Source organism: Macrobrachium nipponense, chromosome 42 (assembly GCF_015104395.2).
Source record: "Macrobrachium nipponense isolate FS-2020 chromosome 42, ASM1510439v2, whole genome shotgun sequence".
Classification (NCBI taxonomy): Eukaryota; Metazoa; Arthropoda; class Malacostraca; order Decapoda; family Palaemonidae; genus Macrobrachium; species Macrobrachium nipponense.
Genome location: NC_061103.1, coordinates 5,492,098 through 5,511,827, shown reverse-complemented (window position 1 = coordinate 5,511,827; position 19,730 = coordinate 5,492,098). Strand labels below are relative to the sequence as shown.

At 38.5% G+C, this 19,730-nt stretch overlaps 1 protein-coding gene across 4 annotated transcripts in view; it reads right to left on the bottom strand.

Moving 5' to 3' along the window:
• Positions 1-3,749: 3,749 nt before the first annotated feature.
• Positions 3,750-19,730, bottom strand: part of LOC135212946 (pyridoxal-dependent decarboxylase domain-containing protein 1-like) — a 286,832-nt gene continuing 270,851 nt past the window's right edge. For 2 of the 4 annotated variants that reach the window (XM_064246695.1, XM_064246699.1), the window contains exon 17: positions 4,842-9,997. In XM_064246695.1, coding sequence (XP_064102765.1) covers positions 9,755-9,997 — 243 coding nt within the window. In that variant the 3' untranslated portion in view covers positions 4,842-9,754. Of the gene's footprint in view, positions 4,821-4,841; positions 9,998-19,730 lie in introns of those variants that run through there. The other 2 variants (XM_064246696.1, XM_064246698.1) reach the window with 2 other exon arrangements.

Genomic DNA, 19,730 nt, shown 5'->3' with positions numbered 1-19,730 from the left:
ACGGTTGGTTGAGTGCAATATGCGAGTATAAATGAATGAATAAATAAACACATGCATGTATATATGAGTATACATACAAATTTTTATACTAGATATAAGAGTATATATACAAATTTTTTTACTAGATATGAGTATATATACAAATGTTTATACTAGAGTTACGTGAGCAATTTCCATAATGTGCCGTATTTTTATAAAAGCAATTCACTTCTATATCCCAAGTACAGTATACAATACGATATGATTAAAAGTAAATACTATAGTTAAAAAATCAAGTCTTATTCCTTGCTACTTACTAGCACACGAATCTACTAACCTATCTATTTATTTGTGCAGTCTACTGTGTTTTATTTATGTATCATAGTTCATGCAATGTTCCTATTTTAGCATGGCAATGATAATTTTGTCGCTGGTCATTTTTTTAATGTGTTTAAGTTAACGAATATATATGAATGGTTCTCTTAAAACGTCAATATGTTTTAAGCCAAGGACCCCGTCGTGAAATTCACCAAAGTGTCTTAAATATTATTAAAATATGTAATAAAAAAATAAGCAATCAATTGATTTTCTCTTAAAGCCTTGTTTCCTATGATTTGCATTATGCATACCATTTGCTAAAATTAATTACTTATGGCTCTTGAGTTTTTACACCTTTATATAAGTTGCTGGACTTTTTAAAAAGCTATTAAAGAATTCTTTACCTATAACTGTTTTGTATCATGTCATGGTTATCAGCCTTACCAAGTTCAACTAAAGAGTTATAATGGTTAGAGTAATGAGTCAATAAACTACCATCAAAGAATGATACATATTTTCCAGCTTGACTTAACACTATACTCTGTTTTTTTCCATCTTTTCACACGCCCGGTGTTTGCTTTATGGTAACACTGCGTCCCTGGCTTTAAATAGTTACGCTATGTGTAAGTTTTAGGTAAATAAAAGGATATCTGGGTGTATATTTGCAACTGAAAAGTATTTTAATAATTTACTGTATGCGAATTACACCGTTAATATTCGAAATAGGATATTGTTATTATTGTTGAATGTCAGGTGAATGTAACTATAAAGCCCGGGACGCAGTTACCATACGCAACATCAAAGGCGGGTGGACAGATGGAAAAAACCTATACTCGGTTTTTTTTTCCATCTGTCCATCCGCCTGTGGTGTTCTCGCATGGTAACACTGCGTCCCGGCCTTTAAATAGTTACGCTATGTGTAAGTTTTAAGTAAATAAAAGGATATCTGGGTGTACATTTGCAACTGAAAATGTTTTAATAATTTACTGTATGCGAATTACACCGTTAATATTCGAAATAGGATATTATTATAATTGTTGAATGTAAGCTGAATATCACTATCTAAAGCCCGGGACGCAGTGTTACCATGCGCAAACACAACAGCCGGATAGACAGATGGAAAAAACAGAGTATAGTATAGTTCACCGCATATTCGTCCGATCGACACCTTCACAATATCCCAAGAAAATTGTTTACTCTGTATACATGAAACCATAAGTAAATACGCACACACACACTTGAATCGAATATTTAAGAAAAAAAAAAAAAAAACTCCGAAGTCAGTCAGAATTTCGGTGCATTTAAGAATTGTGGGACGAAAACGAATGAAATACCTTGACTGCGACTAATGTTGTGGTTGCAAACACGGTCTAGGTATATTTACACGCCTGTCATCGAGAGACTCATCGGCGTCTTCGGTATCTACGATCTCTTGATTCTGAGTACATGAGGAATAACGAAAAACCATTGTTATATTTCTAGTTAATTCCAAATCTACAGAAGAATAAGTCATCGTTACAAGTTATTGTTACGATCACGAAAAACAAAGTTCCAGGTTAACGTGTTCCACGAGATTTTTCAATTCTTGGATCAGACTTATACTTAAAAGCACTAATCAAAGTTAGATTACATGACATTAACCACCTGGAACCTTAATCCGAGCAAGTTATTTTCGTGGCACATCAAACAATGGCTGCAGTACTAGGTTTCAATAGAAATATGGCGGCTGGCTTCAGCAGAATAATAAATATATATAATACAGGTACATCGCTTGCTAAATGATAATAGTAATCGCCTATGATGGCATTCTTGCCACTATATACCTCCCCATTCTAAAAAGAAAAAGTTAAAATTATATATATAAGGTAAACCAGCAAAGGACACCTCAACCGCCTAACTATAAACCACTCTGCTATTTGAAATTCCCATAGAACCATCTGAGAGCTTCAGACAACACAGGAGCAAACAACATGCATAAACACAGGGAAAATTGGCCATTAATAGCAACGCAAAAACACAAAACTGCACTGATTACAACTAATGACGTCATGATAGGCCTACTGTACAAATTACAACTTCGCACAACGCCATTGATTTTCATGCATTTAACCGTAACTTTACTGAAGGTATGAAAAGTGGAACCCACATTCAACAACTAAACAAGGAGCAGGAGCCTTATCACTCCAAGGGCGGAGGTGCCTCAAGGATCTATACATTTTCGTGAACGGCCACAACCCACAATTCAATAAAGGTAGCTTACGGAGTCCCTTACTGGACCTAGTAAAGTGTTACAGATCTAGCATTTATTACAAACTGTATATCTCATTTATATAACAAAAAATAAAGAATGTGGACGTGAAGCACAGCGTGAACGTGAGAATAACTTATAGAGCAACCCAATATAGCCTATATAGTACAAATGTTTACTAATAAATATACTAACTTGCCTCAAACCTGCACAAAGTATTCGCATTATCGTTACAAATCTGTAGGTTGTCTGCGCGGAATTTGGTAGGTACTTTTCTCAAAATTTGGCCATATGTTTTGACTTGGAGCTTTTGAGAGGAAACAACTGCCCACTTACTATCTGTCGCACTTCATCTTATCAGGACTAGGCCAAGTGAAAATAAAAACTTGAGAATTTGTTGCAAATTCTGGCAGACATTTGGCTCAGCACAGAAAACTAAAGCATTCTAGGATTTATATTAAATTGCCAATTAATAAACCCCCTCCCCCACCCAAGCCAACACAGAAGGAGAGAGATAGAGAGGCCCTTCTGCAATCCCAAGCTGCCGCTGTTCCTCACACTCTCTCCATAGCAAAACGTATATCAAACTTTTAAAAAAAACTTGGAAATGGATAATATTCTGAATACCTTGTGACGTTATGAAACGTCCCATAATCACTGGAATGAATAAATGTTTGTGTATTAGCCTAAAGGCTTCGTAATATCCACGAAGACAATACTAATCCAGTTGCTCTATACTTAAACGTGCAGAGTTGGGGGGAGGGCGGCGTTAGGAATTTAAAGTGATATTTCTAGATCAGTTACCACCATCGGGAATACAGTTTGCCATAGTCGTAAGAGTCAGCTTATACGAACGGGACTTGTTTGGATGTATGATATTTAGGGCTCAAGCCCAGGCACTGGGGCCAAGAAGGCCATTCAGCGCAGAGCATTTAATTTCTTTTTAATGCCGTTGACACCACACTTCCCTCACAAGGCGGCGGCCAGGTCCATACAATCTCCAGCTTTTAGGTGGGAATTGAGAACTATAATGTCATGTATCCTGTCTGTTTTCTAAGAGAAACTATTATAAACTACCTAACATTTTATACAGGTACCAGTGGGGTAAATACACTTATGCCTTGATCGTAGATTTAAAAGCGAAAATATCCATATTTATACTGTGAAATATGAGGTAAGGTAGGATGTAAATAATCTATACAAAGAATGTATATATTTTATTCTCTCTTTTTGTACAACAAATGTAAATTTGCATTAGATTTCTTTCATTTCACACATTAACAAGCTAAACACATCCATTTAAGGAAATCTTAGCCATTTAAAACCCATCACACCATTACCATACAATTACAGGTAGTTAAAAAACCTCACTATGGTGTTACTCAACCATGGTTAAACTCCGTACGAAGTAAAAAAAAAAGTTTTTGAAAATCTAAAAATTGCATTTGCCATTATTCTTAACAATTCACGTGTACACCATAGATGGCCCATTTCTTTTCAGTTTATTTTGTACATACACTTTACTCAATCTGGCTAATATATGATTTTTGCCAAATATTTTTCCAATACTGGTATGGTATTACCCCACCTCATCCTAGTTTCTTTGCTGTTGTGCACTATCAGTACTCTGTTAACATCAATGGGTCAAAAAGCTAGACCTCCGTAGGGTTCGTTCTTAAAAGATGAACACAGACCATGTCAAAAAGTTGGAAGGTGAAAAACAAGACAACACACTAGGTGAAATATCTGAGTGTGAATGGGTTAAGTTCCTCCGGGTTGGTTTGCCAACGCAGAAACAGAGGAATTTATTTCTGGTGGTAGAAATTAATTTCTCGATATAATGTGGTTCGGATCCCATAATAAGCTGTAGGTCCTGTTGCTAGATGGACAAATGGTTCCTAGCCACGTAAGAGCACCTCAGTGGCGTGGTTGGTATGGTGTTGGCGTCCCACCTCGGTGGTTGCGGGTTCAATTCTCGGCCATTCCATTGAGGAGCGAGAGATGTGTATTTCTGGTGATAGAAGTTCACTCTCGACATGGTTTGGAAGTCACGTAAAGCCGTTGGTCCCGTTGCTGCATAACCACTGGTTCCAAGCAACGTAAAAGCACCATACAAACAAACAAACCTAGCCACGTAAAAATATCTAATCCTTCGGGCCAGCTTAGTGGTCTGGTAAAACTAAGATATAAGTAATCCAGGTTGATGGAACTCTAGTAGTGGTCTCCATTCATCGCCGACTACAAACTTGTACTGTGTATTGACGTCATGATGCCACTAAAGGATAATAAAGAACTGTTACTTTTGATTTTATATTTGTGCTCATAAAAATGAATAGCTATGTACAATCAACAACTAGGAACTGCTCTGAAGGATAATATTAATACTGACCAGAAACATATTGCCACAGTTATATACCAATTTCACGTGATACAAAATTTCTTTCAAAATTATAATTAAACCCACATTCCAAACAAATATTTCTACAAAGCAGTTCCACAAACATTTATATATACTGTATTATTTATATATATACACATATAGTTCTATTAATGCACATGGTAGCTGCTTAATATCTTTTTTTTTTTAATAAACCAAGACAGTAACATAGCATTGCTACCTAGATCATTAGTAACTTGGCATGTAATTATAAATTAAAAAGTAGAAAAAAAATGTCATTTCAAGAGCTTATATGTTATACTAGAAGAGTACCTCACATAAATATAACTCTAACCAGTCCAATCTAAATAAATAAAACATAAATAATTCAATCTATGTACTAACTACACCCTCTACGTTTATGCAATAGCAGACTCTTTCGAGATGCATTTTTAATCTTAGCCAGCAAAACAGCCAATGATAATTATATGTAGGATATATATATACATACAAATGCATCTTGAATAATTCAGGTTTCTAATGCATCTGATTTCTTACACAGTATCCATTTTTGGTGGAAGATATAAGTGATTAATCACAATGCCTAACAAAAATGCAAGTAAATGCATTTTGTTGTTAATTCGTCTGTCAACAACTGATTGTATCCAGAGTGTCACATGTTCTGATATTTATATTTAAAGGCACTAACTGTGACATTACTTAATTTCTTTGAAAAACTTAATGCAGCATTAATGCAAAGCACTTAAGATCAACAAAACTATATTAAAAAAAACTGTGATTCCAAGAAAGAAAAACTCTTGAACGAAAGGTACATTAAATGCCCGCATTTGTAACTACTGTATTCCTAAATTTCAAGTCTTATTCTTTGACTAGCAAAATGCATCACCTTTAAGGTAAAAAAAAAAAAAAAGTAAAAAAAGAAATATAATGCCAAGACAACTGAGGTAAATCAGGAGTTCTACTTGCATCTCGACAAATAAATAATACAATAACAAAAGTGGCTCACACGGAAAGAATTCGACCAATGGTTCCAAAGTTATACACATTCATCAAACACTGCTAATATGCAAAATCAAATACTTATACGTAATGCAAGGGTAAATGAATGCTAGGCTAGCAAGACCTTTTGCTTCAGCAATAAAGCAAATAAAATTTTTTTACCAGGTATTTATTCCACCATGCCAACAGCATTCCTCTTACACTTCCGACAGAAAACTAAATACTAAGAACGCAAAGGGAAATAAACACTAAACTGGCAAAAACCATTCATTCAAAATAAAAAAAAAAGTGCTGAGACAATCGAAATGCGCCACCCGCAGTGTCATTTACTGAAGAGTACATGGAAGGTAAATCATATTTTCCTTTTCCTACATTAAAGCTACAAAAATCACAAGAAGACCAACAAGCACGCTGTGCAGTTACTTAAAACACACCGAGTGAGTCTAAGATGAACGGAAACGCAGTCTTGACATGCTAATATAGACCGATGCTAACACAGCAGCAATGGAATGTTTTGCATACTTCAAGCCAAAAAGGAAATAGAACAAACAAATACAGTACATAGAAAAAAATGAGGAAAATCATAAAAAAAACACCAGAAAACCATTTCATGCCAGACACACTAGTATATCTGTATCCTGATAGTTGCCTTGTTACCTGCAACTCAATAACAAGAATAAATAATAGAAAAAAGCCAAGACATTGTTTGTAAATATTAATGTGAGTAAGCAACTGGAAACACAAAGTGATATTTTACAGATGCCCTTTGGGTAGGGGGCTATATGTACTCAAGTGAACTTAAGGAGACTTCTTTGCATAAAGATTTAACATAAATGTTAGTGACATGGCAACAGGAATATGAAAGGATTACAATGTTATATACTGTTGCTAAGTCATGAAGCCTTGAATCCCATACCTGCATAGCTGTCTGTTTCACTTAGGTTTTGTTTTACTGAAGATACCATAAACCAACTTACCACACCGAATGATCTTGAAAATAACAGTGTATTCTACAATCCCATTTTACAATCATTTGACAGCCTCTTGAAACATGCATTCCTATTAATTTCTTGGATCCCTACAAGTTAAGACCTAACCTCCAGATCTTTCTTTCATTAACTTTCTATAACTAAAACTGGTATCTTTCTCATATGGTTGTGCTTTATGACAAAGAAAATACTTTTATGACAATGAAAATGTCTGAGGCTTAAGTTTCTAGGGTATGAGATGGAAAATAATCAAATGAACTCAGCGTAAGCATGAATTTGGCTTAGTATATAAATTACAGTTACAGAATATCGTTTGGTACTTAAATCATCAAAGCACTTACCACACCTCAAAAACAGTATACGTAAATAAATACCATTTTTACCCGGGTTCAAAGCCATTAGTATTGCCATATTGTGCATGACTTGCACTGTTACCTTATGGTAGTGATTCACAAATACTGAGCATCACAGCTCTAACTGACCACATTCCAACAGCCATGTCCATATCATATACTACATATACACAATGCTTTCCTGTTTTTGGCACAATGAGCCACCACTGATATTGTACTTAGTACAAAAAAATTTTCAGGGATGTTGTTAACTTAAACTCATAGTCTATTGCTCACCTGTTTACAAAATATATCAATATCCAATTACCTTTAAATAACTACAATATGATGATGCAGTATTCAAAATCTCGTGCAATTACCAAGTATTCTCCCACCGTTGTATCATCTTTCGGGCAATTATTCTCAATTATTCCTTTATAAAAAAAACAATTACTTTTATCTCTTACAATTTACAAACACTCCCTAATGATTGACATCCTTTCCTTCAATAAAAAAAAAACAAGCTAAAGCACTGGCAAATACCTGGTTGTCAAGCAACAAGTTTACTGGTCTACACAGCCAACATTTTGTTCCAAAACTATGTCTGCGTTCCCAACAGGAGATTTATGTTACTGACAACAAAATGGGAATCCACCTTAATAGTTACTACATGTTTAGCTCAAAATTCACAGATTCATTTTGTTAATTTAAACTTGAAGTTAAGCTCTGAATTAACTGAAGCTCAGCACATTTCAGGACCTTCCACTTTTCACTAATCATATCTGGCTTAGTTATTTTAGCTTGAAGTTTCCCCTACAAGTTTCCTATTCTTAGTAAAAACAGCACCAAAGTTAAATTTATTTAGCTTTCAAAGGGACCATTTCCTTTTTTTCTCAGAATATAATTCTGAAAAAGGAACATTTAATTTTATACGCCTTTTATGCTTCTAAAAAAATCAGTTGTTTCAGGGATGACAAAGATGTATCCATCTACTGATTACTAACTTGCCAAATTATGACTTTACATTTGTTGTTACTGTAATAAAGACCATATGAAAAACTAATCTTTTATAGGTATCATTTTTCTTAAAATTTCTTGTTTACTTCATTCAACCAGTCAATTACATGTGCTTGAGTTAAAACATCAAAACTTGTGTGTGCTCTGTTTGCCTTGCTTGTCCAAAGATTATTCATGAAACTGCTGACTACTGCTCACAACTTTGAAAAAAATGACAAGAAGGATTATTCCAAAATTCTAATTATTCATATATGGGCTCTGAAGTCATTAAACTGCTGCTGGTATAATAGAAAGTGCAAACAATGGGAACAAATCCTTCAGCACTTTAGCCCACCACAAGTATAAGAAAAAGCATTAACAAAATAGAAGTAATTTCTGAATATCTGCCTCATAATCTTCACTATGAACAGCAAGATCTAATGACTGTTCAATCTATCAAGTTCCATACTTGCTTAGTATCACGTTGCAACATTGCTGTACTTACATTTATTATAAAGAAAAGCATAAATCAGATAAAACCCTAAAACCTCCATGTGTACATGTTTAGAAGATCTACTTACTACAATAAAAGATACCAATAGAACTTGGTTGGAAAGAAGACTGTTATCTATTTATGGCTCAATTGTACAAGCAAGCACACTGACTACTAAGTACAAAACCAAGATACATGAATGGAAATCAAAATAAAAGCATGAGCTCAAAGTGCCTTATGAATTTTAGATTTTATATTTCCTTGACCAGTGATAAAACCAGTTCTAGATTTCTCAGTAAAAAAGTGTAATGTTGGGGTACAGGTTTGGCTGCACACCCTAATGCTTGATTGACTTCTGTATGTCCTAAAATAAATCACACATTGCTTTATTGCTTCCCCTAAACACACAAAAACATTCATTCCTTGTAGCAAATATTTCTGGAAAATCAATGTGAATAATTTACTCAATTTTCCCCCTCAAATAAGACTTCGGCCTCTCATACATGGAAAATCATTAAGGCATATTAATGTGGCAATAGTTCAGGCTACATACTTATTGCAATGATGATGATAGCAATGGTATATGAGTAGAGATGTTGATGATTGAAAAAAAGAAAAAAAAAACTATCTGATTCCACTCACCGAGCCAAAAAGACTCACACCCAACCAGAAATGCAAATGGAAAAACCACACACCTTCATGATAATTCCGTAATGTAATACAAGCAGTGGTAAAGAAAGCACTTATGCTGAAATTTACAATTTTTTTTAGATTATTAGATAGATATTATAAGGAGCAAAACCTGGAATCAATGAAATTCGTTGAAATGAACAGTCTCCAAGAACTTAAAAACTTCAGAAATTCACTTTCCTTGCAAGTCAAGTACAGTATATAGAATACGGAGTATAGAACATGACAAAGTTTACCTCAAGTAGAAATCACAAAATGGTAAACCCATCACCGCAGGGGGTTTTCCAATACCTAGAAGGAGAACGTACAAACCTAGCCTTGAACGGATGCGGTAATACCATTCGCTGTTAAGGGTGGGTTGCTTTTTATATCGGCCGTAGTGGTTGGTTGGTCTGAGGCTTGCCTAGAGTGTGCTGACCCCGGAGACAGGGCGGACGTTGTGGAAGATGAACGTGAATGTGAGGGTGAGGATGCCGATGGGGTGACTGGAGTTTGGACTGATGGGGCAGGGGGAAGTTTAGTTTCTGCTCTAGTAGGAGCTGTTCCATGACGAATCTGACAAGACAGGAAAATGATATTGTTAAGATACAATAAAGTTTGTTCATACTTACCTGGCAGATATATATATAGCTGTATTTCTCCGAAGTCCGACAGAAATTTCAAAACTCCCGGCACACGCAGTGGTCGGCCAGGTGGTTAGTACCCATTCCCGCCGCTGGGAGGCGGGAGTCAGGAACCATTCCCATTTTCTATCCAGATTTTCTATTCCCACTGTCTCCTGAGGGGAGGTCAGCGTTGCCAAATGTGTTAGACGTAAATGAGCTAGATTGAGGTCCGAAATGCGCTAGAAATGCGCTAGTAATGCTATTTGGTTTCCACCCTGTATATGAATTCTAGTGGTGATACTAATATTAGATGATGCTAATAACAAAAATTATCAATTAGATTGTATAACATTCTAGAAAAAAATAAGTAAAGAAATAAATAGCTGATGAGATGACTATCTACTAGAAGTACATTTCCTTAAATAACTTACTCTTAGTTGAGGGAAAAGATAACGTCATCTACATCCTCGTCAATTTCCTCAGCTAATAATTGACATGAGAGTGATGAGACTGAGGAACTTGCAGAAGTTGTAGCAGCTGCTGATGATCTTGCATCACTGTATGCTGCCATTGTTCCTATCTTTTTTACAACATCTTCTGGTATTTCATATGAGCAGCAATATTTACCTACTCTGCGGAGTCCACTTCTTATTGCAATTATAGCACTAACAGATTTTGTATGTAGCCGATTTCTGAGTTTGTTTTTAACAATATTGATTTGACTAAACAGCCTCTCTACCTCTGCATTCGAGTGAGGGAGTGAAAGTAAGCTGAGAGCCAACTCACAGATATCCTGGAAGCTATTTACTCCTGCTGCATCTTTGTAATTGGCCACTTCAGTCCAAAATTTTACAGTTGATGTAGTCTCTTGCCACTGAACAACTGTCAAATTTCTCCACTGGCTGTCAATCTTCTCTATTTGTTCAGGAAGATACCCTAAAATTTCGGCAATTTCTGTTACTGGCTGTTTAACCATTTTCAGACATTCTTCAACCGAGATCAAAGACATTTTTTTCAAAACTCTAAAGTTATCAGGTAATCTGTGTCTTAGTTCATCACACAGCTTGACAACACATGAAATGCAACGTTCACGAAGTTGTCGTTGAGCTTCTGGTGTCAAATTTGAGCTTGCACACATCCTCTCAAATTCATATCCCAAGTGTGCTCTGGGGTCAACATAACTGGCAATATTAGAGATTAAGGGGTCAATTCTTGAAGTAGATATCAAAACTCTCCTACTTGTCGCAATTATAAGATAAGAAAGGTCGGACACAAGTTTGGTAGGGTCTACATTTTCACCTTGAAACACTTTCACAGTTCTCTGAACATCCTGTAGCACTGGTCGCAGAAAGAGCATATAAAGTTTATTGATGGGGTCATTGTACATATTGTACAACATCTCTGCAGTATAGCACTTTTCATCTGACCTTGCTATATTGAAGTGCATTTTAAGTTCTTCCCACTGACTCAAAATGCGGGTCACTGCAGGTTCCAGTGATATCCACCTAGTATCACATACCCTAGGTATCTGGAGTGGTTGTCGCCCATCATTCAAAGCTTCAAACAGTCTCTTGTAGATTAACTGTCTTTTAGATGAATGACTAAACCAACTGTAAGTTTCTCGTACCAAAAAATCTATGTTTCTAGGAAGTGTTTCTGCCACAGCATGAGATAAAGCCAGTTGAATTGAGTGGCATATACAACGTACCATGATTAAGTTTGGAAGCCCCAAATCCTTCTTTAAAAGTTCACACACACCATTATTTAAACCTACGTTGACACTTGCATTATCAACTCCAATTCCTAGTAAGTTCTGGGAATTCAACTGTATATCAAACAAAAGTTTCTTTAAGGCCTTTACAATCGATTGCGCAGTTCCATCTTCTAACTCCACTATTCCGAGAAAGGTTGACACTATTTTCTTAAATTCTTTACTGAAATGCCGCACAGTTACACCAAGTAGCTTCATCACAGAAATATCAGTTGATTAGTCTATAATAAGGCTGTATTTTTCAGCACCAATATCTGCCTTCAGAATATCTATAAAATGAGGTGCAAGCATATATACAATTATATTTTTGCACTTAGTTCAGTGTAATTTCATATTGTTCACTGCACTGTTGTCACTAAACATTATTTTGCAAGCTTCTGACACATGATCTACAGTTAAAAAAGAAGTATGCTCAGCTATTATCATTGCTATTCGTCCTTCTGCTTGGCTAGTTGAATGGCGTTGACTGTCACTGATTTGTGAGAATGGTAGTCTTGGTTGTCTTGAGCTAGAAAAAGGTTCTGCAGCTCGAACATGTTTCACTGAAGTTGTATGTCTTTTCAAATCACTGAGTTTTGCCGTGATTTCGCATTTACAAAATGAACAATAAGCCTTGGTTTTGTCTCTTTCTAAAGGTTTAAGCCAAGGTTTTAATTCTGGAAATGATTCCCAGCTCTTTTTGTAGGCTTGAGTGTATGTTGGTGCCATAATGATAGCAATCTGATGTTACGATACACCTGAATGAACCACTACTTCGTGCTGCCACTACAGTCACTACAACTGAAATGAACTGTTTGGCGCCGATGGAAATCGTGGAATATTATCTTGTTTTTCAATTTCTGTCTAGGCAGTTAACACGTGATTTGCTCTAAGGCAGATTACTTCTCCTCCTTCCAATCAGGAAAAACACAGTTGTTGTCCCACAGGCAAAACTAAGTCTTATGAAGGATATCTAAAGACCAAATTAAGACTTGAATCCCTTAAATACATGTGCTCAGGACTTGGGTCAAGGGTCCAAAAAACGATTTAGGAGGAACCAAAACAAGTTAAAACACGGACCTCCCATTAGAAAGTCTGCCAATTCATCCTAATTCCACACACACACACGTCTTCATTAAAAGCGGTGAAATATCGTAGATGGGGCACAAACGTAGCCACGTCTACTGTCTGGTAGGTCACCATTTATAGGATTAATGCCTTCGGTTGTTGTTTTCTGTTAAGCTGGCCCCCGGTATTCAGATGCGGAAGTGATTCACAAGGTTATCAAGATTTCAAGTAAGAAAGAGAAACTATATATGAATGGCTTTCAATAAAGACACACTTGCATTTCCTTCCGTCTGTTCCCTAGCGTTCATTATCTATTTCTTTTATAAAATTGACCCCATATTTGCACGGTTAGAAAAAGCAGTCAACAAAATGACAGACAAATTTTAATGGGCAGTCATGGGCTGATTCAAGAGATTTGCGGAAGGAACACTTTACGACCGGATTATAATACCCCCTACCAAGAAGGGTCGAGAACTGGAAAACAGATTATCATACCTCCTACAAAGAAGGGTGGAGAACTAGAAATTGATTTTAAGTTCCTGGAAAAGCGAAACCTGACGTTGCTTGATAGGTATATATAATTTTTTTTTTTTTTTTTTGAAGGTGCATCAGTTCAGTTATTATTATTAATACTTGGGCTATCTCTCCGACTCTCATCAACCTTCAATATGCCAAATATAATGCCAAACAGGGTTTGGCATTGACATAAAAAAGATGAATGCCAATCATACCTCGAGAATGCCAAATTGGCATTATAATGCCAAACCTGGCAGCCCTTTATAACAAAAGATCGAGAGCACAGAGAGCAGCAATGCGGTTATTGCAAACGTTCGGTATGGGTCCTCTTACGGCTGACATAAAGACAAGACATTGCAATTGGCCACACTTACCTTATAGCAAATTTTCAACAGCTTTAGTATTTATTAATTACACTCATGAAACATAATTTATCAAAATCTATAATGATAAATAAACAACAGCAATATGTTCTGTACAACTATTGTAAATATTACAATATGCAGTCCCGATAATCATATACAGGTATTGATTAATACCAATGAGGTCATAGGAAACGTTTGATACGGGTCATCATACGGCTGACATAACAGTGTAATCAGGCACAGTTGCTTTATGGCAAAATTTCCACAGAGCTTTAATATTTATTAATTACGAACTCAAGATATATATATTTGTTAAGGATTATAATGAAAAATAAACAACTTCAATATGTAATGTAAAACAGTATAATTATTACAATACTAGTAGGCCGATAATCCTATAAAAGTGGCTGGAGTAAACATAACGAAGTTTGTTTTAGAAATATCTCGGGGAAGGAGAGAGAGAGAGAGAGAGAGAGAGAGAGAGAGAGAGAGAGAGAGAGAGAGAGAGAGAGAGAGAGAGAGTCCTGCACAAGTTTAACCCATGATATTCAATTTCTCCACTTTAGAAAGAATTGATTACGCCGGAATTTACCAAAAAATTATATATACAAATTTTCAGCAATGCGCTAAAACATGCACCAAACCAATTTAAAAAGCGCTAGAAAATGCGCTAGGCGCAAAATACAAAATCTACGCGCTGTTTGTGATGCCAATGCACTAGAACTAGCGCATTTCGCGCTGGTTTGGCAACCCTGGGGGAGGTGGGTGGGTACTTTGATTATATATATCTGCCAGGTAAGTATGAACAAACTTTATTGTATCTTAACAATATCATTTTGTTCATAAACTTACCCAGCAGATATATATATAGCTGAATCCCACCTTTGGAGGTGGGGAGGGACAGAAAAGGATTTTAGGAAACACATTGCGTGCAGATGATTGACATCTTGGTTCCTTACCTGTTAGCATAGCTGACTTCGTGATTATTGTCACCCAAGTCTGCTACTGCTTTACTAGTCTCTCCAGCAAGGTAGTGACCTATGTAGCTGGCGAGTTCTAGATGATCTGTCAACGGGAGCGTGACCACAATGTGACTAGACCATATTGACCATATCATGAGGGCTAAGAAGTAATATATATCACCACCTGACCAACCTAGCCAAAGTTAAGGATATCTAACTAAGGCTTAAGGACTGAGAAGACCGCCACTGGCGGCCGACCCAATAAACATAATTAACAACTCTTCCTAACCATTTTCTATAGGATAGGATGAGTGATACTTCTTGCCCCCAAGATTGTGTCTGTAGACACGTATGGCCCCAGCGAGCAGCAAATCTTAAATGTCGTCTTCACATCCCGCAGGTATTGTGAAATGAACACAAAGTTGCTTCGCTAAAACGTGGCACTCAGGATGATACTGAGTGCCATGCTCTGTTGAAATGCTTCCGAGGCCGCGCCCTCACCTCGTGAACATTCAGTTAAAAGATTTCAAATCTTTGTCCAAACATGACGAATGAGCTTCTTTAAAAGAACTCATCAACAATAACGCCAGGGTGTTCTTCGACCTGGGCAAGTCTGGTCTTTTTACGAAACACCGCAGATTGTCCGAAGGACCTCCACTTTCTTTAGTTTTAACTAGATAAAACTTGAGGGCCCCGACAGGTCACAGGACTCTCTCCGTTTCTTGCCTAATCATCCATAGCACCCCTTGATTTCCAAGCTTCTGGGCCAAGGATTAAACAGGTTTTCATTCTTTGTAAAAACAAAAGGCTTAGAGAACACACCGCATTATGTCCTCTAAAGCCAAAACCTCTGATGATGTATTAAACCTCACTAACCCTCTTTGTCTTATTTAGAGTGGTTAGAATTTTGGTCACATGCAAAAAGTTACACAGGAAATATTCTGCAATTTCGAGATTTCCACAGACCTCATAGATCGTAAAGAGCTTTGTTGTTTGACAGATCCAAATATCTGAGCGTAAAGGCCGCCAACAACCTACTTCCGTATTCTACAATAGTTGACTGCTAGTACATCCCATTCTTCCGACGGAAAGGGAAGATGGTAATGTAATTCACAAAGGTCGAGGTGGAGGAAAAACCATTCTTCCTGCCCTATCTCCAGAAACGCCATTCCGATTGGTACACTGCAAGATAGGCAAACTGCTTTATCTTGGTAATGACACTAGCCATTAGTCTTGAAAAACCTCTTATTCTGGTCACTTTCTTGACAGTCTGAATGCAGTCAGACTCAGAGCCGAACGGTTTCGAGATACCTCTCGAAGTGAGGCTATTAGAGTAGCCCACGACTTTTGACATACTTCTAAGGAAAGCATACTCAGACGTCAGTAGTTGCTGCCGTCGATAGAGAAGCTTTGCACGGACTTCCTTCAATCGTGCAGCTAACCTCTGGAGGATCGATATGTTCCGTGCCCGTGGCCATCAATGGCTCTCTCTTCTCGAGATGTGAGAGAGCTGTGGAATTGTCAGAGTTGATCTGAACCACTCGGCCAAAACTCATTCTTCGAGGAACTGGAGAGTCAACCAAATTGCTTCCAATTCTTTTAGATTATGTGGCAGGACCTCTGAACCTCTGTCAGGATGCCTGGCACCATCTCGCTATCACCTGAGGTGATCATTGAACTACTGAGAGATGTTCAGAATCATTACTCAATCTTTGATGTTACTTCAGTTTTCCGGAAGTACAAAACTGTAGAGGTCTGAATTGCAGTCCTTTCAAGGAAAAGAAGCTTCTTCAGCGAGGAAATGGTCCCCGGCAGATTCATCCATTACCTCTCTTAAGCATGCTTCCTTCCCTAAGAAGGCTGCGCTCTTCATAATTAGGAGAGCGTTATTATAATGCTATGCTGCGGTAAACTCGTACAGAATTCTGTTACAGTGCAGTAAACAGCACCAAAAAGTCTTAATAGATATCTCTGTTAAAAATTGTTTCGCAAACGAAGGCAATGTTTATTCAATGCATGTTAGAATCTCCCTCAATCCTAGGCAAAGTCCGTGATTGTAGGGCAGAGATACGGTTCGTCAATCAATCCCACGGGAGAGAGAGACTTAAACGACCGCGCATAACAGCAAGCTACCTGATACTGAGTTGGTGTACAGTTTAACGCAGCTCACGTTCACCTTCTCGCAGTATATGCCTGAGTTTGCCAGCTACTCCATATTATGAAGGAATAGATTTTTCATTATTTGAACAGCACGAAACTCTCAAGTTGGCATATTTAAGCGAGACAGAATCCGCTAAATACAGAAGCTGATTTTGTGTTGTCATAACACTACGCTTAAATAACCAAAAGCTAAATCGGAAATTCCTGGAAGGTTGCAGGGAGTACCGATTAAATATACTGCGTCATCTACAACGACAGCAGCTACCAATGGTCGTCTCGCACTACTCTGCCTGAGTTACCAGCTACTCTATTCTACGAAGGAATAGGTCTGTTCCTAATATCAATTAGAAGAGAATTCTCAAGCAGGCATATTTAAGCGAAACCGAATACACTAGATGCAGAAGCTGAGTTGGTGTTGTTGTAACAATACATTTTAGCGTTGTCCTTACACCGGAAACTCCTGGAAGTTTGCAGGAAGGACCGATTAAGTACACTTAGAATACGAGTCCTTTCGGTTACTATCCGTATCAGTTATTACGATGTGCGTATATGACTTGATCCATACAGTAGTAATATAACGCAAAGATAAAATACATAAGTATTGTAATCACTTGGACAGCTAATTCTCTATTACATTCTTTCATCTGCAAGGAAGAGAGAGTGAAAATACACTGTATTCGTTCTTCCAAACAAACGAATTAAAATTATTCGAGGAATCTTCTCAAGTGAAAACAGAGGACCGAAAATGACAGTTCAAACTTCTTAGGTTATTGTACCTAAACTTCATTCTATTTCGTGGAAGAGACTGACTAATGAATGAGAGCTCTTCCGATGGCAGTCCATTTCATCAGGAGTTCGCGCATCTTTTGTTGACGAAAGGAGAGACCTCCTTGGAGCGTCGACCAGACTGGAAAAGTCACCTTATTCGCGAGAATTCTTACACCGATATGTTTATTTGTATCCCACCCAATGCCTGCCTTCCCGCATAGTCTTGACAGAGGCTGGGCAAAATGACAATTTGTCCAAAATTGCATTTTTCCTAACTATACAAACCTGAGGTCCTTTTACAATAGGAAGGTACTAGCGGCAGCTGGATAGGTCGTAAGCTTTCGAACAAGAGGTTCGGTAGTTAACTGCTTGTCCGACAGGCGCGCGCGCGCGACTGGGAGGTAAACAAATCACTTTTGCTTTTGGCCCAAGCAAAAACTGCAGAGTGAGGGGTGGCATGAGGTGGGGCTATGTGTAAAAGGACCTCAGGTTTGTATAGTTAGGAAAAATGCAATTTTGGACAAATTGTCATTTTGTTCCGACACGCATACAAACCTTCGGTCCCTTTTACAATAGGAAGACCTCACTTCTTGGTGGTGGAATCTGAGTCTTTTGTGAACAGACTGGTGTTCGCCCAACCTTGGAAGCCTCCCTGGTCGTAAGAGCGAGGGAGGGATCCAAGCCTCTGTCCGATTGATCGGGGTGTGCACCGCAGGATCAATGGTCAGACCTCTGGACCGAGTACTAAGAGAGAGGCAAGCGTATCTCTTCGTACCAGCAATGTAAGAACTTGTTCCTGTACAGGAGAATATAAAGTCATGGGTTTGACTCTTGTAGGCATCCACTTCCCCCCCCTTGTAGGTAGGAAGTGGTGGATATCTGCTCCTATCCCTAGTGAAAGGGATAGGATGGGGCTCTGTCATATAGCTCACCTGCATCTCGTCCTCATCCAGCGTAGTGACGACCGTGGCCCTCTGCCCACAGGTAGAGGAGGAGGAAAAGACGGGAAGAGGGAGCCAGTCACTCACTCATTCACACATCCATCCACACAGTCACACCAGGACTCGATGCTGTTTTCAGCCTGCGAGGGTCTGGGTTTGCTACACAACTTGTTGAGCAGCCACCACGGGTCCCAAGGAAAAGGTATCCAAGGACCTGTGGGCAATATCCCGAAAGGTAGAAGGACGTAAAGGTAGTCCTGGTTAGACCAGACCCCTGACCTTCAGGACCTGCGCCACGGAGAAGTTCTTACGAAACGCCAACGAGGGGCCAATACTTCTGACTTCGTGAGCTCTTCGGACGGGACGTACGGATGTCGTCACTACCATCAGCCTCATACGCCCTCCTGATGACCTCACGCAGCCAGAATGAAAGAGTGTTCTTGGATACTTTCTTTCTGGTTGGTTTACCCCGGTGCTAACGAAGAGGCGTCGACACTCAGGCCTGAGGTGTCGAGTTCTCTTCAGATAGCGCCGTAGCGCCCTCACAGGACAAAGCAGCATCTCATCCGCATCATTATCGGTGAAGTCCATTAGGGAGGGAATCGTGAATGACTCGAACCTGTCGTCAGGGATCGACGGTTTCTGAGTCTTCGCAACGAAGTTCGGGACGAAATCGAGCGTCACAGATCCCCATCCCCTGGAGTGTCGTACATCATAGGAAAGACCATGAAGTTTCCCCTACTCTCTTCGCCGATGACCAGGGCCAGCAAGAAGAGGGTCTTGAGGGTCAGATCCCTGTCTGACGACTCTCGGAGTGGCTCGAACGGCGTTCGAGTCAAACTCCTAGGACGAGAGTCACATCCCACGCAGGGGGCCTGAGTTTTCCCTGGGTGGGCAAGACCTTTCGAAGCTCCTCATGAGCAAGGAGATCTCGAACGAGTTCGAGATGTCCAATCCCCTAGTTTCAGGACGAGCGCCCAAGGCGGCTCTGTGATCCTTTGGAACTGTTGGGTACTGAGAGGAAGCTTCTCTCCGAGCGAAGAAAAACGATGGAAATACCGCTACCTGCTGAAGAGTGGCTTCGGAGAGGAGATGAACCCCAGTTCTACGACCACCAACCACAGAAAGACGGCCCACTTCCCCTGGTACACAG